The sequence below is a fragment of the Spodoptera frugiperda genome, chromosome 8, assembly GCF_023101765.2.
Source record: "Spodoptera frugiperda isolate SF20-4 chromosome 8, AGI-APGP_CSIRO_Sfru_2.0, whole genome shotgun sequence".
Lineage (NCBI taxonomy): Eukaryota > Metazoa > Arthropoda > Insecta > Lepidoptera > Noctuidae > Spodoptera > Spodoptera frugiperda.
In genome coordinates, this window is record NC_064219.1 from 9,096,752 (window position 1) to 9,118,594 (window position 21,843).

At 35.6% G+C, this 21,843-nt stretch overlaps 2 protein-coding genes across 5 annotated transcripts; one reads left to right on the forward strand and one right to left on the reverse strand.

Moving 5' to 3' along the window:
* Positions 1-1,644: 1,644 nt before the first annotated feature.
* On the reverse strand, positions 1,645-7,070 carry LOC118275712 (SAGA-associated factor 11 homolog). Its single transcript, XM_035593775.2, has 4 exons — positions 6,580-7,070; positions 5,324-5,513; positions 3,930-4,064; positions 1,645-3,331 (listed from the first exon to the last, which is right to left on the reverse strand). Exons 1-4 carry the CDS (start codon positions 6,938-6,940, stop codon positions 3,091-3,093), a joined length of 927 nt encoding a protein of 308 aa, XP_035449668.2. The 5' UTR covers positions 6,941-7,070; the 3' UTR covers positions 1,645-3,090.
* Positions 7,071-8,630: 1,560 nt separating this feature from the next.
* Positions 8,631-21,644, forward strand: LOC118275853 (N-acetylneuraminate lyase). Of its 4 annotated transcripts, none has more exons than XM_050695243.1 (8): positions 8,631-8,845; positions 9,183-9,312; positions 9,718-9,863; positions 11,863-12,031; positions 12,525-12,670; positions 12,993-13,164; positions 20,854-20,871; positions 21,397-21,644. In XM_050695243.1, the coding sequence occupies exons 1-8, from the start codon at positions 8,843-8,845 to the stop codon at positions 21,540-21,542; spliced, it is 930 nt and encodes a 309-aa protein (XP_050551200.1). In that variant the 5' UTR covers positions 8,631-8,842; the 3' UTR covers positions 21,543-21,644. The 4 variants fall into 4 exon arrangements, with proteins under 4 accessions (XP_050551200.1, XP_050551201.1, XP_050551199.1 ...); XM_050695242.1 differs by lacking the exon at positions 8,631-8,845 and adding an exon at positions 8,907-9,041; XM_050695244.1 differs by lacking the exon at positions 20,854-20,871 and having other exon boundaries at positions 8,636-8,845.
* The last annotated feature ends 199 nt before the right edge of the window (positions 21,645-21,843 follow it).

Here is a 21,843-nt window from a genome sequence, read left to right on the forward strand (position 1 = left end):
CATATTAGAACAAGAATAGTAATTAGTATTCTCCTTTGGAAAAATAAAACAATATCTCATACCGTAATACATGTCTTTATTTCATATTTAATAACTACTTCAGTCGAATAGGTAATATAATAGTTTTACATTTAGTGAATATTTACATGAACACCTATACAGTAGGTATATACAGGACGATACATAACGTCAATACATTTTAATCTCAATATTACAATAATAGTCATTATGTTTACAATTTTACAATCATCTTGCGACATTTCGTTTAAACCTATAATCTAATGAAATAGTTCTCACATTTTATGGCTATTTTTTATGTCTAAAGCTCATTGCCAACAATACATTCCTAAGATTAGCTTACAAAGCAGTTGGCAGAAAATATAATATAATTTAATCAATAAATGGTTTATATTGCTTCAAAAAAAGGTTTCCTTACATGACGTCCTGCGTGAGCGATCTAAAAGCGAGCGCGAAGCGGTACGGTGACGCGAATTCAGCGCGATGCGGTGTGACGCGGCGGCTATGTCCTACGTGCATGTGAATCATTTCGTTTTCTTGATGTTTAGTTATACCGAAAACAGGTTTTATTTCTAGCAATGTAATAATGAAACAATCAAATTAGTAGGATACTTGTCGTAATTTTTATAATCTTTATGATCCATATAAAATAGTTTAAAATTAAATTAATCCCAGGAATTTATTGTTGGTTCAGTATAGAGTAACAATATCGCCCCCTGGATACCATCAGTCACGTTTATATTAAATCCCACCATATAACAAACACCACATTCATATAATAATGAACATCTATTATAATTATTAAGAAACACTCAGTAAACACATTTAATAATAGATCGACGACAAAGCAAGGACAATATTTTGTTCTACTTGCATTTAAATTAAAACATCATCACGCTTTTTATTTCTTGAAGGAGTAGGTTTATTTATTATTTAGTCTAGATGAAGTTAATTAAATGAAATGTAATTAAACTATAGGTACTAGATTTTTATAATAACTATCGTGAGATATACTAAATTAACTAAAAAACCGGATTAAACCAGTATAGCCTTACCTTTGGAAAGGGTACTGTGACTGTTTGGGAGTTGGAAAGTAGACATTGTAATGATGATTAAAACTTTTAGGGAACAATAATACAAAACACACTGTCTTTCAAGTAATAAAAAGCGTGATGCAGTTGTTTCGGTAATTTTGGATTTTTTTTTTTTCGATTTTCAAAGTCAATATTCAGATTATGATAAGCCAAACTTTAGTTTTAGTTGATTTTGCAGACAACTTAACATAATACGAATTATTTTACTACAATCATATTTTTTTTGTTTTTCTTTTTATTTAAATATTGGATTACTTTATAAACATAGTATGCTTATATCTTCGTAGTAACCTATACATAGGTAGGTATACATTTTGAATCACAATAGAGAATATTTTTTTACTTAATGACGCCTAATTAATCATTAAGATCTGGAGGCTTACTCTTGAATCCAATTCTGATCGATCAACATTGATATTGTGAAATATTGTACTTTTGAGGTTGCACTAGCGGCTGTTGCATCCGCATTGCGTGGATATTAAATGAACAAAAGGAAGGTATTGAGTTTGGCTTTATATTCCTTATTTCTGAATGCTATTGATAGGAGTTGTATAGTTTTGACATTGAATAATTATTGTGATTATATTGGATTGATATTGCATTGAAATTGAGATTGGTTTCAAGAGTCAGAGCCCTGCGCAGATGACGATGATGCCAGTCATGAGTCATGCGAGGTTGTTAATAACCCCTAATAGTAATAATTTATTATTTTCTCGAATGAAGATGTCTTACAATTTTTGCACATTGCAGTGCAGTCAATAATAAACCGTATTATCGATATTTCATAATGTATGATTATGTCAAATAGTGTCTATAATAGTTCTTAAATATTAGGACATCAAATTCATTTCTTTTCTTTTTATCTATGAATAAATTCTAAAATGCTAGCTCATTAGACTACAGACAAACTTTTTGTGTGATCCACAAATTATTGTTTCTGGTCTGGGTGTAATATGTTTATGAAATGGTTCGTCTGTAAACGCAACCACGACACGGGAAAAAATTCTAGTATGCGATTTTGCTCGCAAAAGGTAAGTTTTTGAAAGGTGAACGAATTTACCACTCTTTATGAAATATTAGAACTTACTATTGATGATAAGGTTAAAAATTGAACAAAATTAACAGACCCGGGGTAGTTTAATGAGCTAGCGTCTATACATTAGCGTAGTAAAAACTAATGTTTATTTATATGCACCGTCAAATTGATTATATTTATACCTTCCTTTGACCGCCATACGTAATTGTAAAAGCAAGTAATTGTCAATCATGTGTAAAGTACAGACAGTTCATTTTTGAATGCAGTTTGAATAAAAAAGTGTATTTTATTACAATTTGTTTATCTTTATCATTAGCAATGTTTGATAAAAAGAAAAATGGTTTTCTAAACTCTCCAAGTTAAGGGAACGGCCCTAATGTTTTCTTTTATTTAAGGTAAGCGTCCACAGGCCGCATCGAACGCATTCCGTATGACGTCATCAGTACGCATCGCATGTAGGCATTGCCGATGATGCGGTCCGTACGATGCGGATCAGAGGACGCAGTTGTATGAGTTTCTAAACAAGACAAACTAAAATCCGGTGCGAGCGATGCGTACGATGCGGGCCTGTGGACGCTTACCTTTAACTTGCAATGTATGTATGTTTCTTAAGTGCTATGCATGATTGAAGCAAACTGTCTTAACGTCACAAAAGAATCAAATATGAAATATTCTCGTCATTATTGTCACATCTAACTTAATCCTAGAACCTATGTATACAGGAACTAATTACACACCTGTAATTGTCTATTCAAATAAAATAATCTATGGCCGTCGGTCAAAGGAAATTTTCTCATACAAAATGGAACTGTTTCATAGCTAAAAAAGCGAACACATGCTATACATAGTCACATCACCCCATTTGGGAGCAAGCTAAATTATTATAGTATCTATTTTCTACCGTATCCAGCGATATTCTTACCACATAAGCGAAATCAGTCCTTAGTCCCTTGTGTTAGGTGATATATTCCTTTCCCTCTTGCTTTTGGTTTTTGGTTGGGCGCGGTGGCGGTCCCTTTTGCGGCTGGATGAGGAGCAGGAGGATGAGGGGCTGGAGTCGGGAGGGGAGCCAGCCTCCTCAGCGGTGAGGCCCATAGTCTGAGACTCTGGAGTGGAAGGTTCTAGAACACTGTTGCGGAGGGCGCGCCGTTGTTCTTCGGTGTGTTGCGGGCAGCGTGTGGATCTGTAACGTTTATTTTCACGTTTCATGAGCTCAAGAAAGATATTCACACTATAGAGTAGAAATTCAAACCCAAATCATTTATTCCAAGTAAACCATAAATAGGTATTTTTGAAATGTCACCTAATATTGAAATAAATAATAGTCTGTCTGTCCGTCAGTGAAGCTTGGTAGGTCAAGAGCAATATAATCTAATTTCAATTGCATGATTAATATCTGTGAGAAGTAAGTTATTTTTTAAAGTATAACACCCCTATTTTTTGCGTGTGTATTAAAAATAGACAAGTGAATCATAGGAGCGATTTTATATGGAGGAGCGACTTGTAAAAATATCTCCTATATCCAAACTTGAAATTGACGAAAAATCCTAAATAGTAGGGGAAGTAACCTAGTGTTTTCTTTCTTTTTCTTCTCCTCTAACAATATCTTCTGATTTATATCGTTTCAGGATCCAAGACATTTATTCATGTTCCTGGGAAGCGATAGACTTGAGTGTCCCGGTGTTTTCATGGTTGTATCTACTGTAGATCCTGGCTTACAGGAGTCGCAGCGGTTTAGGAGGTTGTGTCGGAGTTATCCCAATAAAAAAATAAATAATTACCTAGTGCATAATTTCTTAGTGTGCTCGGAAACGACGCCGCAGATTTGCTGCAGCAAATTCTTCTTCTCGTTGGCACTCATCGTTTCGTATGTGGCGCCGTCGTTCGAGTCCGAGTTCTGCGTCCCGTTGTTGTGCCTGTCAACATAATAATACATAGTACACGAGCCCTTCTATATACCCTTAGTACGACTTTAATTTACGTTGAACGAAAACGAAACGAGAACGCGTTCGGCGCTCTGATTGGCCGGCACGAATGAACCAACCAATAACAGCGCCGAACGCGCTCTCGTTTCGATCTCGTTGAACGTAAAACAAACTCGTACTAAGCCTTCTGTACATAAAGCTAACCAAATCTTCAATTGGTTTTCAATTCTATTACAAAAGAATATCTCTTGATATTTATTGGGGAAGCTTGTTTGAATAAATAATGAATTATGCTTGTGCATTGCGGATTAATATTTCATGTGCAATACCTGATGACCAGTACCCTTAGTATGAGTTTGCTGTACGTTTAAAATAATCGAATCTGATTGGTTGGTTTATTCGAGCCGGCCAATCAGAGAGACACGCTCTCGTTTCGATTACTTTAATCGCAAAGCAAACTTGTACTAAGGGTACTGGGCCTGTTTCTCCCATTGACGTCACTTTAAAAGCATATACACATATAGACATAGTTACAAATGATTACAAAAATGTCCCTGTATGCACAAACACACTTACCGAACACATGTGACATTATTATATGTACTGTATATTGTATTTTGAAAAAGCATGCAAGTGCTAGCTAGTTTGTATAAAATAAAATGCGTAAGTAACTATATTTTGTTTTTTTTTTCTTCTAAAAGCTGACTCTCGGAACATTATGAACGTACCATGAATACTGTAGCCAGCCAGGGCATTAGACGTTTGAAACAAACAACAGTTATGACTATTAGATTGAAATTATTATTAATTACCTTACTGAAGGCACATATTAAGTTTATAGTCTAAATATACACCCTGTATCAGCATAATAACAATATATGTACTTTTATTATGTATAATAAGAACTAATACTTATTTAAGTTGCCTCTCGCTTACACATTTATAACTGGGTGATTTTTCAAAAATATTTAACAAATCATTAGTCTCCCGCGTTATTAAGCATCGTAATAGCTTATTATTATTCTTATTTTTATTGGATTGTTTAAGACCAGTGTCACAGCTATTGAAACCAAATTTTGTGTTTGAATCGGCAGAATTGTTAACTTTTGGTTGAGGATAATGACACCATCAAACTATTGGCTTTTTTTTTGAAGAATCACCTAACTAACTATAGAAATAGAGGAAAAAATATCTTAAAAAGTATTCTAAAATAAAAAAAGATAGGTAAAGTACCAGTAAAATCTACATACTTATGCACTTTATTAGGTTTCCTATTGTTGTTATTCTTAATCCTGCGTTTCCGTCGCTCGTTCTGCATGGAACCTCCGGACCAGTCAACGTCATCTTCATCATCGCTGAGTAGTCCCGCGTATGAGGTCGGCTCGCGGCTGTTCGAAGCGATACGACGGGAAGCTATGCGTGAACTGTTGCGGCCCATACCTAGGAACAAGATTACAAAATTAAATTATTGCTGTTGGAACGCCATGCTTCCGAATGAATGGGCCGGCTAAAAAACCGGAGTGAGACCACGGTCTCACAGAAAACTGACGTGTAACAACACTTCCATTGTGTTTTATTATGTGAGTGAGGTTACTAGAGGCCCAATTACTTTCCAATCTCTGAAACTGCAGGAACCTATACTTTTCATATACTACTAATATCATTTGCAATTTACTACTTGAGCTAAGTACAATAATTTCAGAGAATTTAGAAAGGTCAAAGTGTGATCTTTGCTCTTTTCTTGGTGTGAATCAATATTCATGATTTTCAGTTGCATTTACAATCACCAATTCAAAGCTCATTCATCACCAAATTACCAAATTTTTACTACATCTTAAATGGTGAAAACATGTTCGCTCAGCATCTCAATGTAACAGTTGCCAAAACAAGCTCAGCAAAGGAGGTTTGATCCCAAATCTTAAGGTAAGTTTGATTATGAAATAAATCAATATTTTGTAAATGTAATGCTTGGTTGATGAGTTGCTAGTTTTCAAGTTACTATACAGACTACACAACTTAAATTACATAACTATGCAGATGTTACAATCTGTAATTGATAATAAAATATCAAAATAAAAACATTGACATTGATTTAACAAAGAGAAAGGATGAATAGAGGTTAAGTTTAAGCAAATATGAAGAAGGATTAAATCATTATAACATTGGTGAAACTAGTATTTATGCAACTCATGAACATGTGTTATTTTTTTTCTTTATTCTGCCTCTGAACTAATAAGGTTTGGAGAAAAGAGGTAAGATTATAAGACAAAGATGAGATGAGAATGGCAAAGTTAATGTTCCTACTATTGTTATAGCTATTTCTTTCAGTATTGGATGTACAGTAGTTATTAAAAGGGACAATTATAGAAGTAAAATGATGCTGGGTTATTATTGTGAGATGACAGACAATAATATGAGCGAAATACAAGGAAGTTTTTGAGATTACATTGTTAAATCTGAGTCATAAGACCATGTGCAAGTTAAAGGTGGTTTAAAGTCGACTTACCCATGCATTTTTCTAGATGAGGAGCAAATCTTGTAGCTGAAACCGGTCTTTCACAGTTTGGACAGGAACAGTTGGAATCAGGTGTCTTCTTCATCATTGAGAAACCAAAGACATCACATTCTGGTGTGCTCACTATTTTGTAAGGCTCCTCTTCTTCTTTCTCACCTTCCATCAATTCAGTCAAGCCAGTCTTCAGCCCATGGTGGAACTCGAAAGCAAATCCTAGGGTCACATCGTCGCAAACAGCTTCGAAGATATAATTGGCTGCAGCTTCCGCATTATTTTCATTTTGCATTATCTCAAAAAACCTCACATTCAAATCGTGCATACTCAATTCACTTGTTATCGTATTCATTTTCATGTATTTTACTAATTTTGACGAAAAATAAAGCACTTCACAATAAATAATAATTCAGAAAAATTGGTGTTGTGATTGATTGATTACCTTTTCATTCATGGAAAGTGCTGTCTCTTTTTCTCATTTCCATAAATCAAGCCATCTCTTTCTTATGCAGCATTAAAATGTTAAATGTCATTATATTCGCTATAAAAATATGATAATGGAATATTTTAATCTTTATGATAGATTTTTAATTTAAAAAATAATTTTCTTAAGCTTTTCTTCTATTTAATTACGAAATATTAGTACAAAATTACAATCAAGACTTATTTATAATGAAAAGATTTTATTAGTGTGGTCACATTTTATACAATATAATCGTTCAGTTGTTCGGTTTACAAAGGGGTTTGGGTAAAGTTGGCGTCATTTTGAAGTTGAGCGGCCAGTAATGAAACTTAAATATTATGAAAGAACAGAATACAGCAATCAAAAGCTATTATGGCCATATTTCTCTAAACCATATCGGAACTGAGATATTTGGTTTTATATTGGTCATTGAAATCGAAGAAGTTATTAAATGTTATTGCACTCTTTTGGGTGTCTGCCATATTTTTTTAGGAATGCTAAATAAAATAATTCAAATACAGTGACGTAGATGAATCGAACGGACCCCCAATATCTTTTATCTATGGGCCGATGGTGTTTAGTAACAGTAACAGTAACAGTAACAGCTCGTCCCTTACTGTTGTGTGTTACTTTTTACGCTTCTAATCTCTCGTGGACTTGTGGATAATTATAACGACTTGGCATTTCATTGGACGTTTCATTGACTGACCCAGCATAAAAAAAAAAAAATAACGTTGCATTTTGTATCTATTGCCGACGCAGCTTAAATCGTGTTGGCGGCACTCGTCGTAGATCGTATAATTTGACAGGCTGCTGTTCGCATATAATGTCCATTATATGGTACATGGGATGGGGCAGATATCAAAATAATCTGACTCCGCCGGCACAATTTTTAGATACCATTATTCGACATGACATTGAGAACGAAATGGACGAAGAAAGTTAATATGTAAATGTGTTTTTAAAAATCATGTAATAAATGCAATAAGGTATAATACTGTGTTTTTATTATTTCCTAGGGCCCAATACTAACGTCACATTAACAGACGAGAGGTCGAGAAACAGTAAAGCCAATAACTAATATCAATCTTCTAATAATCTAATAATATACAATAACTAAGATTTGTTCACACAGGACGGTATTTGAAGTATTTATAGAGACTACATTTTTAAATTCTTCAAACTCAAATATCTCAGCTTTGATATAACTTAGGATAAAAATAATTGAACATATATGTGTAATGAACACAGCAGAACAATGTAACATGAAAATTATTGGTGGCCGCTGAAAAAAAAATGACGCCACAAGTCCATACAAAGTTACTCAAACCCCTTTAAATTATTTTGCAATACATCGTAAATTGTGTGAAATATACAATAAATAATATGGTAATAAATGCAATTATAGTGATTCAACTTTCTATTTAATTTAAAATATAGACACTGTCCGGTTGCGTTCCAGTTCCGCAAAATAATAACACCAAATGACAGCAGGATGGCTAGATACGTTTTACGTTAGAAAGAAAGAGGCAGGCATATACCACCTGTCACTGACATTTAGTGCTTTGCGGGAGACGCGGGAAAAGGAATGGAACTTTGAGAATTTATGATAATGATGAGGTGATAAGAAAATTGTAAACAATTGACCGAACTGTTTGCTATGTAATTAGATAAGAATCAAATACATTCAGATGACGAGAGTAGTTTCGAAATAATATTTCATTGCTCGTCTGTCCGGCCAGCGGAGCGGTGTTTTAATAAGTTAATTAATTTAAATTAAATAAATATAAACCAAAAATGGTAAGTACCGACCTACCTTCATTACAAAACATTTTGTGTTCTAAATTCGGCTCAATTTCTGATTAAATATTCCTAATTGAAAGAGATACCTACATTAAAAAAACAGTTTCTTCGCGCCTGTACGTTCGTATTGAACTCAAAAACTACTATACACATTTTGATACATTTTTTAACAGTGGATAGAATGATTTTTAAGGTAAATTATAATTTGTTAAAAATCTAAGTACCATTGAAAATAATCAAATTAATATATTTTTTGTACCTTAGTGACTTATGACTATGACAAACAAAATGTTTATTTATTTTAAAAGGTAATGTTTTATTTTCTTCTATTTAGGTGAACTTCACTGCTCGTGGTCTAATGCCCCCGGTCTTCACTCCACTCAATGACGATCACACCATAAACTATGGAGTCATTCCAGCTTACGCCAAGTTCTTGGCTGATTCAGGGATTAAATCCGTTTTGGGTAAGGACTAAGTTTTTTTTAGAAAAATGTACCTTCATACAAAAAAAAAAAAAATTATGTGGTGGATTTTTAATTTAATATGGGAGTGTTTTGGAAGGTTGAATGTGATAATTTGCTAATTGGTATTGACCAAGCCCCCTGCCAAACATGACGATCCAACAGCAGATTATCATAAACTGTTGATATCCAACAAATATAATAGGTACTTGTTAGGCATACAATTTATACCTCTCTGCCATTTTTCTTTCTTGATTGGTAACCAAATCTCCTATGCTATGAATTTAAAAAAAAATAACGTTTTCTTTGGGATGAAAACTTATGAGTGTAACAAATTAAAAAAAATAACGTTTTTTTTTTGTTTATTATGAAGATTTAATAGTATAACAAAACTCTTTGGTTGTTCAGTGGGAGGCACAACAGGCGAGCATATGTCTCTATCAGTAGCAGACAGGAAGAAAGTCGTTGATGCTTGGGTCGTAGCCGCCAAGACTACTGGTCTCCACATACAGGTGCAAGTTGGTGGAGCGCCATTGGCTGATGTTACTGAACTGGTGAGTTACACAATTGTAACTTTAATTAAGATATTCACTAGTAACATTTTTTGTATGCGTTTTTTGGTGTCAAGAACATTGTTTGTTATTTTTTTAGGGGTATTACAGTGGGTGCTTTAATGTCGTATGTGCAGTGTCGTATATTTGTATCAATTCTTATTCATCATCATCATCAGCCGAGAGACGTCCACTGCTGAACATATCAATTCTTATTATTTTTTAGTTATTTTTCTCTAAGTTTGACGTCCATACTACCATAGATCGGTTACGATTTTAAAATTAGTGTTCTATTATAAAAATTACGAAAATCGGAATACCCACTTATTTTTTTACTAATACAGAAATCGAAATTGCCTACTATCAATATTTGTATAGAGTAGATTTTTAATCGTTGATATAACTAATATCTACCTACTTATCTAGATAAAAATTATAATTACCAAAATTGATTGATTATTTCGCTGTAGTGGTCACTAGGTACACCGTTACTACTGAGTAAAGGATCCCCAAGTCGGACAAAGCGTAGTATTTTCGGTCTTCAAAAATTAGTAGCACAATCTGATCCGATTAACGGTGCTCAGTACCTATGTATTTGCCAGTGCCGGCGTTAGGGGGGGGGCGTGATGGGCCGATGGCCCAGGGCGACTAATTCTGGGGGCACCGATGCCGCCGCCGATGGGATCCACAAAAGACTAACACTTGATATTGCTTCCCTCAAGTGGGCGCCACAATATTTTCGCCCAGGGTATCAGTTGCCCTTACACCGGCACTGGTATTTGCTAAAAGGCTTCCCCTATGGCAATGGGACTTGATTTTAAATGCCGCTCGACGACGCGTCGCTAGCTTCGTGTCGCTAACCACGGAGGTCATTTTATAAAAATACATAGAAAACAATAATGTCGCTGCGATACGTCGATCGCTGCTGTCTTATGTTACTTCCAACTTGTACCTTTTTTTTATAGGGGGGAATTTTTAAAAGGGGGAATATCTTCTAATGACTTCTCCCGCCCTAGGCGAGGCGAGAGAGAGTGTCAGACTCTTACTGACTAAAAACCAACCCGTTCCTACACCTGCTTTTCGAGCCGGAGCCCCAGTAAATCCGCTAGGTAGTCCGCAGCTCCGGATCATTTTGTTGTTTTACCTATGATATTCTTCAAGTAACTAACTATGTGATTCTTTTTACTGACCCCTATGTACTAAATTGAAACGAAAAACAAAAGAAAGATTTGAAAGGCACATTCAATATTCAATATAATCACCTACGAACGATAATAGCAACACAAAAAGTAGATATACCTATTAAATTCTTACATAATGTCATTTGATAAATACATTATGCTATTATCATGAAATATTGTTATTGTAAATATTAGGCATGTATCTACTCAACGTTATCATGCACTTGAGATAAATATGTATTATTTAAGTTGTTTAAATAATTTGTTAGTGATATTACAAGTGGGTTCGCCCATGTCACGTAATATTGTAGCAGTTGATGTTGATTCGACGGTGTTTTTGCCAGAATTGATCGAAAATGCATGTCATGACTTTGTTGATCTGGTTGAAACTGCCGATGACCTTATGTAGGTACATTTTTGTCTGCATAAAGCATTAAATAATGTGGCCCCACAGTGAACATGTTCTAAATTGGTTTACAGTAAATAAAGTAATGTTAAACGATAAAAAGTCAAAATGTATTAGATTGATTACATCTCTAGCGGGACGATTAAGCTCTGCAGCTTATGCTGTCTGCAAAATCCGACAGTTAACTGACATACGCTCAAGTACTCAAACGTTACTCAATTTTAAGTTGTGCTATCTCTGTCATTTTATAAAGAATTGATAGTGACAGAACTACATTTGAGAGCGTCTTAAAATTGAGTAGCGTTTGAGTATTTGGGCAATAGACACGGCAAGACTAGTGTACTTCAGTTACTTCTATAGCAGCATGACATATGGCATAAAAGTATTTACAAGTTTGCTTTTATTTTTCTCCCAGGCCCGTTACTGTCAAGATGTCGGAGCGGACTCCTTGCTCACCCTCCCTGAACTGTACTTCAAACCAGCCACAGTCGATGACCTGGTGTTCTACGTATCTCAAGTCGCTAAGGCTGCTCCCAAACTGCCAGTATTGTACTACCATATACCCAGTATGAGCAAGGTTGAAAGTGAGTATTTGTGCAGTGAAATTAACCTTAAGTATTGAGTGATACAGTTTCATTTTGTTTGCAAAGCATTTTTGTTTAACTTGGGCGCTAAGCACATAATGGTAGAGAATTTTGCTCCTCGATAAAAGGACTTTAGATACAACAGATAAGTTACATTTTTGCGAAAATAAAACATGGAAGGGGAAATGTAGAGCCTTGATTGGTTTAACAATGAAGAACTAATAGTAGCTGTGCAAGGAAAATGATAGTAGAAAAACCATCCATAGCACACATCTATAGCACACATCCATAGCACGCATCCATAGCACGCATCTTTCTATAAAAAAAAAACATAGGTTAGCTGAGTCTGTTTCCACCCGTGCCAATGAATATGATTGGTAGAAGCCAAACGCATCCACAGCAACGTAGCATAGCACATCTTTGGTGGAAAAGCACCGTATGAGATTCCTTTTTACTTCTTTTACGACCAAGATGTTCCTTTAATCTTCCTCAGTCAATATGCCAGCCTTCGTAACAGCAGCTACAGCGAGTATCCCTAACTTCAAGGGCATTAAGTTCACCTCTAACGACCTCAGCGAAGGTGCTCAAGTCCTCAGAGCCCTGAAGGATGGCCAGGAAATGTTCCTCGGAGCTGATACGGTAAGTGACCTTTTTTGGGGATGGGAAATCAGCAAATGATTACTTATAATCTGGGGAGTCAGACTCTTATTGACTAAAAACCACGCCGATTCAACTCCTGCTACCCTGGTGTGATACCGTAGGTGATCTAACTTACTATTACTTACTATAGATCAATAAGAGTTTCCTTTTTTACGCTCAATAGATGCATAGATGGCACTAGTGTCGCTTTAAGTCTTCTTACTCTAATTACTGGAATTTTCTTTAAGTATAAATATTTAAATACCGATGATTATTTAAATAAAACCTGCTAACAATTAAAGTTTGTTTTGACGTTTTACAGCTCATAGCACCAGCAGCGCTCTTGGGAATCAAATCCAGCATCGGAACAAGTTTCAACCTGTTCCCGAAACTGGCGCAGGAAATCTTAGAAGCCGTCGAGAAGAACGATGTAGCCAAAGCCAGGGCTTTGCAGGAAAAGCTTAGCTTAGCTATTGAAGCTCACACTGTTGAAGGTAACTTATTATTACAATACTAGCTGTTGCCCTTGACTTCATCCGCATAGAATGTCGTACGCCCGAATACTGAAACGCTACTCAAATTTAAGTTGTACTTAAATCTCGTGCTATCTCTATCATTTACAAAGAATTTGTAGGGACAGAATTATATTTGAGAGTGTCTTAAAATTGAGTGACGTTTGAGTATTTGACCATTAGTAAAATAAAGGTATCCTAAGTTACTCCTTACTACATTTAGTTAGTACGTTAGTTACTAATTAGCTACCTGTCAATAAAAGTCCTGTCAAAATCGGTTCAGTTATTTCAGAGATTAGCCATAACAAATTGACAGGCAGACAGACAAAAATTGACGCATGTATGTGACATATTTCCGTGTCATGCATGCAAGATTTTTCGTTCTATTCACACGATTGCTCCTTAATTTCTTATTTACTGTATAAGATTTTTTTAATGTACCTAAGTACCGATATATTCGATTTATAGCCGCGTAGTAGGGTACCATAATTGATGTTTAACTGGGCGCTTAAAGGGTTAAAAATCCTTTGACTCATCTTCTATACTAAATTCGACCTGTAAGTAAATCTTATATATAAAATTCTCGTGTCACAAAGTTAGTCTCCAAACTCCTCCGAAACGGCTCGACCGATTCCTCTGAAATTTGGTAAGCATATTGAGTAGGTCTGAGAATCGGCTAACATCTATTTTTCACACCCCTAAATAATAAGGGTGGTCCACCCCTCAAATTTTTTTTTTCATTTTTTCGACAAAATTTTTTTTATTTATTTTTTTATGATACGATATTCAAAAATACATACAACCCTAAGTTTTTGTCCTTCTATCACCAACCCCTATTTTTTATTAATCATTTTAGTAATTTAATTAATTTTTAAAATTTTCCGCGCTTTTACTCTGGATACTCATTGGCGATAATCACAAAGATTCAATGACTGATGATATATTGCATCAACATCGTACACGATGCAACGATGTAACGATAACGTTCAGCGACGCTATGTACAATGAAGCATTGATTGCTATTGAAGATCTCTGCATTATAATTGCTAATTTATCACTCAGTCATTTCGGTATGAATTCGCCAGATCGAGCTACATCTGATTTAATGAATACGGAAATGAATCGTGAAATGCAGTACAACACTGTAGAAATGGCGGCGATTGTTACTCGCAATGTCCCATTAATGAATGAGGAACAAAAAATCATTTACGACCGCATTATGCTCGCAGTTTCAGCAGGACAAGGTGGATTCTTCTTTTTGGATGCACCAGGTGGAACTGGAAAAACATTCCTTATTTCGCTAATTCTTGCTGAAATACGATCAAATAATGGCATCGCATTGGCCGTTGCATCGTCAGGCATTGCTGCAACTTTATTGGATGGAGGCAGAACAGCTCATTCAATATTTAAACTGCCATTAAATATTCAAAATAACCCTGACGGAGTGTGCAACATAAAAAAACAATCGTCCATGGCCACCGTGCTGAAACAATGTAAAATTATCATCTGGGATGAATGTACTATGGCGCACAAACATTCACTTGAGGCGTTGAACAGGACGTTAAAAGATATCAAAAACAACGACAAACTATTTTTTGGCGGCACTCTGTTAGTCCTTTCAGGTGATTTCAGGCAAACACTTCCTGTCATTCCACGTTCAACATACGCTGATGAGATTAATGCTTGCTTAAAATCATCTACACTGTGGCGTAATGTTGAAAAAGTACAGCTGAAAGTAAATATGCGCGTTCAAATGCTTCAAGATCCATCCGCTGAAACATTCTCAAAACAACTTCTAGATATCGGTGATGGAAAAGTAACTATAGATGAGACTGGATGCGTAAAATTACCGACAGATTTTTGCACAATCGTTGACTCACAAGACACTCTCATTAATAAAATATTTCCCGATGTACACACACAGTACTTAAATCATGAGTGGCTTGCAGAAAGAGCAATTTTAGCGGCAAAAAATGTAGACGTTGACAATTTGAATCTAAAGATACAACAGTTATTGCCAGGGAACTTGGAATCATATAAATCTATTGACACAGTTTGCGATGCGAGCGAATCTGTAAATTTTCCGACAGAGTTTTTGAACTCACTGGATTTGCCAGGTGTGCCACCGCATAATTTACAATTAAAGGTTGGATCTCCGATTATCTTGCTTCGCAATTTGAACCCGCCACGGCTGTGCAACGGTACGCGATTGGTCATTCGAAAATTAATGAAGAACGTCATCGAAGCTAGCATTTTAAGTGGAAAGTTCCGAGGTGAAAACATATTAATACCACGGATTCCTATAATACCTACGGATGTGCCAATTCCATTAAAACGTGTTCAGTTTCCAGTTCGATTGGCATTTGCCATGACCATCAATAAATCCCAAGGCCAAACGATGTCGGTTTGTGGTTTAGATTTAAGCACGCCATGTTTTTCACACGGACAATTATACGTAGCATGCTCACGAGTGGGTAAACCATCAAGTTTGTTTGTGTTAGCTAAAGATGGGCTAACAAAAAATATTGTTCACGCTGTAGCATTAAGAGACTGATATTTTTTGATAGTGTTACCGTTCTTATCGAATAATGATACGTATATATATACTAGCTGACCCGGCAAACGTTGTTTTGCCATATAAACAATTTCTATGTACTTTCTAGTGCCGACAGAAAATAACTAACCTATTTTAAGTGTGTAAGGATGTGGTATATGCACGAAATAGGTGTGTAATGCTGTGAACGATAAGGGAATATAGAAATAACAAACGCCAAGCACTATATTTATTAATAATTCATCATAATTTATTTCTGTAATATATATATACGTATCATTATTCGATAAGAACGGTAACACTATCAAAAAATATCAGTCTCTTAATGCTACAGCGTGAACAATATTTTTTGTTAGCCCATCTTTAGCTAACACAAACAAACTTGATGGTTTACCCACTCGTGAGCATGCTACGTATAATTGTCCGTGTGAAAAACATGGCGTGCTTAAATCTAAACCACAAACCGACATCGTTTGGCCTTGGGATTTATTGATGGTCATGGCAAATGCCAATCGAACTGGAAACTGAACACGTTTTAATGGAATTGGCACATCCGTAGGTATTATAGGAATCCGTGGTATTAATATGTTTTCACCTCGGAACTTTCCACTTAAAATGCTAGCTTCGATGACGTTCTTCATTAATTTTCGAATGACCAATCGCGTACCGTTGCACAGCCGTGGCGGGTTCAAATTGCGAAGCAAGATAATCGGAGATCCAACCTTTAATTGTAAATTATGCGGTGGCACACCTGGCAAATCCAGTGAGTTCAAAAACTCTGTCGGAAAATTTACAGATTCGCTCGCATCGCAAACTGTGTCAATAGATTTATATGATTCCAAGTTCCCTGGCAATAACTGTTGTATCTTTAGATTCAAATTGTCAACGTCTACATTTTTTGCCGCTAAAATTGCTCTTTCTGCAAGCCACTCATGATTTAAGTACTGTGTGTGTACATCGGGAAATATTTTATTAATGAGAGTGTCTTGTGAGTCAACGATTGTGCAAAAATCTGTCGGTAATTTTACGCATCCAGTCTCATCTATAGTTACTTTTCCATCACCGATATCTAGAAGTTGTTTTGAGAATGTTTCAGCGGATGGATCTTGAAGCATTTGAACGCGCATATTTACTTTCAGCTGTACTTTTTCAACATTACGCCACAGTGTAGATGATTTTAAGCAAGCATTAATCTCATCAGCGTATGTTGAACGTGGAATGACAGGAAGTGTTTGCCTGAAATCACCTGAAAGGACTAACAGAGTGCCGCCAAAAAATAGTTTGTCGTTGTTTTTGATATCTTTTAACGTCCTGTTCAACGCCTCAAGTGAATGTTTGTGCGCCATAGTACATTCATCCCAGATGATAATTTTACATTGTTTCAGCACGGTGGCCATGGACGATTGTTTTTTTATGTTGCACACTCCGTCAGGGTTATTTTGAATATTTAATGGCAGTTTAAATATTGAATGAGCTGTTCTGCCTCCATCCAATAAAGTTGCAGCAATGCCTGACGATGCAACGGCCAATGCGATGCCATTATTTGATCGTATTTCAGCAAGAATTAGCGAAATAAGGAATGTTTTTCCAGTTCCACCTGGTGCATCCAAAAAGAAGAATCCACCTTGTCCTGCTGAAACTGCGAGCATAATGCGGTCGTAAATGATTTTTTGTTCCTCATTCATTAATGGGACATTGCGAGTAACAATCGCCGCCATTTCTACAGTGTTGTACTGCATTTCACGATTCATTTCCGTATTCATTAAATCAGATGTAGCTCGATCTGGCGAATTCATACCGAAATGACTGAGTGATAAATTAGCAATTATAATGCAGAGATCTTCAATAGCAATCAATGCTTCATTGTACATAGCGTCGCTGAACGTTATCGTTACATCGTTGCATCGTGTACGATGTTGATGCAATATATCATCAGTCATTGAATCTTTGTGATTATCGCCAATGAGTATCCAGAGTAAAAGCGCGGAAAATTTTAAAAATTAATTAAATTACTAAAATGATTAATAAAAAATAGGGGTTGGTGATAGAAGGACAAAAACTTAGGGTTGTATGTATTTTTGAATATCGTATCATAAAAAAATAAATAAAAAAAATTTTGTCGAAAAAATGAAAAAAAAATTTGAGGGGTGGACCACCCTTATTATTTAGGGGTGTGAAAAATAGATGTTAGCCGATTCTCAGACCTACTCAATATGCTTACCAAATTTCAGAGGAATCGGTCGAGCCGTTTCGGAGGAGTTTGGAGACTAACTTTGTGACACGAGAATTTTATATATAAGATTACAGAAATAAATTATGATGAATTATTAATAAATATAGTGCTTGGCGTTTGTTATTTCTATATTCCCTTATCGTTCACAGCATTACACACCTATTTCGTGCATATACCACATCCTTACACACTTAAAATAGGTTAGTTATTTTCTGTCGGCACTAGAAAGTACATAGAAATTGTTTATATGGCAAAACAACGTTTGCCGGGTCAGCTAGTATATATATACGTATCATTATTCGATAAGAACGGTAACACTATCAAAAAATATCAGTCTCTTAATGCTACAGCGTGAACAATATTTTTTGTTAGCCCATCTTTAGCTAACACAAACAAACTTGATGGTTTACCCACTCGTGAGCATGCTACGTATAATTGTCCGTGTGAAAAACATGGCGTGCTTAAATCTAAACCACAAACCGACATCGTTTGGCCTTGGGATTTATTGATGGTCATGGCAAATGCCAATCGAACTGGAAACTGAACACGTTTTAATGGAATTGGCACATCCGTAGGTATTATAGGAATCCGTGGTATTAATATGTTTTCACCTCGGAACTTTCCACTTAAAATGCTAGCTTCGATGACGTTCTTCATTAATTTTCGAATGACCAATCGCGTACCGTTGCACAGCCGTGGCGGGTTCAAATTGCGAAGCAAGATAATCGGAGATCCAACCTTTAATTGTAAATTATGCGGTGGCACACCTGGCAAATCCAGTGAGTTCAAAAACTCTGTCGGAAAATTTACAGATTCGCTCGCATCGCAAACTGTGTCAATAGATTTATATGATTCCAAGTTCCCTGGCAATAACTGTTGTATCTTTAGATTCAAATTGTCAACGTCTACATTTTTTGCCGCTAAAATTGCTCTTTCTGCAAGCCACTCATGATTTAAGTACTGTGTGTGTACATCGGGAAATATTTTATTAATGAGAGTGTCTTGTGAGTCAACGATTGTGCAAAAATCTGTCGGTAATTTTACGCATCCAGTCTCATCTATAGTTACTTTTCCATCACCGATATCTAGAAGTTGTTTTGAGAATGTTTCAGCGGATGGATCTTGAAGCATTTGAACGCGCATATTTACTTTCAGCTGTACTTTTTCAACATTACGCCACAGTGTAGATGATTTTAAGCAAGCATTAATCTCATCAGCGTATGTTGAACGTGGAATGACAGGAAGTGTTTGCCTGAAATCACCTGAAAGGACTAACAGAGTGCCGCCAAAAAATAGTTTGTCGTTGTTTTTGATATCTTTTAACGTCCTGTTCAACGCCTCAAGTGAATGTTTGTGCGCCATAGTACATTCATCCCAGATGATAATTTTACATTGTTTCAGCACGGTGGCCATGGACGATTGTTTTTTTATGTTGCACACTCCGTCAGGGTTATTTTGAATATTTAATGGCAGTTTAAATATTGAATGAGCTGTTCTGCCTCCATCCAATAAAGTTGCAGCAATGCCTGACGATGCAACGGCCAATGCGATGCCATTATTTGATCGTATTTCAGCAAGAATTAGCGAAATAAGGAATGTTTTTCCAGTTCCACCTGGTGCATCCAAAAAGAAGAATCCACCTTGTCCTGCTGAAACTGCGAGCATAATGCGGTCGTAAATGATTTTTTGTTCCTCATTCATTAATGGGACATTGCGAGTAACAATCGCCGCCATTTCTACAGTGTTGTACTGCATTTCACGATTCATTTCCGTATTCATTAAATCAGATGTAGCTCGATCTGGCGAATTCATACCGAAATGACTGAGTGATAAATTAGCAATTATAATGCAGAGATCTTCAATAGCAATCAATGCTTCATTGTACATAGCGTCGCTGAACGTTATCGTTACATCGTTGCATCGTGTACGATGTTGATGCAATATATCATCAGTCATTGAATCTTTGTGATTATCGCCAATGAGTATCCAGAGTAAAAGCGCGGAAAATTTTAAAAATTAATTAAATTACTAAAATGATTAATAAAAAATAGGGGTTGGTGATAGAAGGACAAAAACTTAGGGTTGTATGTATTTTTGAATATCGTATCATAAAAAAATAAATAAAAAAAATTTTGTCGAAAAAATGAAAAAAAAAATTTGAGGGGTGGACCACCCTTATTATTTAGGGGTGTGAAAAATAGATGTTAGCCGATTCTCAGACCTACTCAATATGCTTACCAAATTTCAGAGGAATCGGTCGAGCCGTTTCGGAGGAGTTTGGAGACTAACTTTGTGACACGAGAATTTTATATATAAGATTACAGAAATAAATTATGATGAATTATTAATAAATATAGTGCTTGGCGTTTGTTATTTCTATATTCCCTTATCGTTCACAGCATTACACACCTATTTCGTGCATATACCACATCCTTACACACTTAAAATAGGTTAGTTATTTTCTGTCGGCACTAGAAAGTACATAGAAATTGTTTATATGGCAAAACAACGTTTGCCGGGTCAGCTAGTAAATATATGAATTATTATGTTATCGGCTTACTCACGTATTTGTTTGACGAGGAACTCGACTAGTTTCAAGCCATGCTAGAGGCTCATATTCATGAGCAGCATTCCGCGACACACGACGCGGCGATTGTCACGCTGCTACTGTCAGCGTGTGTCAGTAATATAAGCCTCTTGCATGGCTTGAAACTAGTCGAGTTCCTCGTCAAACAAATACGTGAGTAAGCCGATAACATAATACAGTGAAACCTTGTTAAGTGAGACATCAAGGGACCTGCAAATTGGTATCACTTATAGAGGTATTCCACTAACCCAGTGTCTCAGATAACCAGGTATTAATAAATATTTGTCTCATTTACAGAGAGTTCCATTAATAGAGGTAAGAATACAGATTATTTCAGATAAATAGGTGCGATTCTTAAATAAAACAACGTGTTATGTGCACATTATAAATGAATAAGAATAAGTTAGTCAACAAACAAAACGATGTTATCTCAGTTACTGAGGTTTATGCATTTAAAATTCACTTGCTGTCTCAGTTATAGAGGTAACTATGATGATAAATCGAAAAATCTAATCCCAGATAAAGAGTTTTTTTTTCCCACTAATAGAGGTAATTCAGTGTTAATGTGTTTTTTTTCTCTTTATTTGTTTAGGAACTTTTGACAATAAGTTACGCTAGTTCCATCATAAACTAATCTAATAAAGTAAACTTACAAATTAATCAGTGAATATACATGTGTTAATGTGTTGGGACCTCAGTATGAGTTCCAGTAGTGGAGGTTTCTCACTTATCCAGGTCCCACTTAACCAAGTTTCACTGTAATTAATTTAGTATGTCTCACGAAAGTTACAATAAAATTAAATAAATATAATTTTTAACTACGGCACTTTTTTATTAAAGGTCCCTGGGTACCCATAATGAAGGCTGGTATGGAGATAGCTACTGGCATCAAGGTTGGACCTCCTTCTCTTCCACAGAAGCCTCTCTCTTCTGAAGCCAAGCAAAGGATTCACTCGAAACTGAGGACTCTTGGACTGAGCAAGTGAAAATGTACCTTATAACCTTGGAAGTAACGTTTATTCTCGAAAAGCAAGCATTTATTATAAAATCATGTTGTTGTTGATAATATATTATATTTTTTAACTGTTTGATTGTTTTTTTTATTTCACTTGATACATTTATGGTAGGTAAGAAATTATTTCAATCCACTTTATATTTTGTTTTCTTAGGCGCAGTGTCTATTTTCGGTTGTAAGTGCTTTCTAGTACCTAGATAAGTATAAAGATACCCAAAGATACCTCAGTTTACCTACGTATTTCAGTTACTTTTTTGAAACAAAAATAGCAT

Bases quoted from the DNA above. Each gene is read 5' to 3' on its own strand.
- LOC118275712 (XM_035593775.2), bottom strand. From the start codon at position 6,940: ATGAAAATGAATACGATAACAAGTGAATTGAGTATGCACGATTTGAAT. The intron at 4,065-5,323 runs GTATGTAGATTT...TTATGTTGACAG, and splicing joins AAACCTAATAAAGTGCATAA to GCACAACAACGGGACGCAGA. The intron at 3,332-3,929 runs GTAATTATTTAT...TAAACGTTACAG, and splicing joins ACTAAGAAATTATGCACTAG to ATCCACACGCTGCCCGCAAC.
- LOC118275853 (XM_050695242.1), top strand. The intron at 9,313-9,717 runs GTAAGGACTAAG...TTGGTTGTTCAG, and splicing joins AGGGATTAAATCCGTTTTGG to TGGGAGGCACAACAGGCGAG. The intron at 12,671-12,992 runs GTAAGTGACCTT...GACGTTTTACAG, and splicing joins TGTTCCTCGGAGCTGATACG to CTCATAGCACCAGCAGCGCT.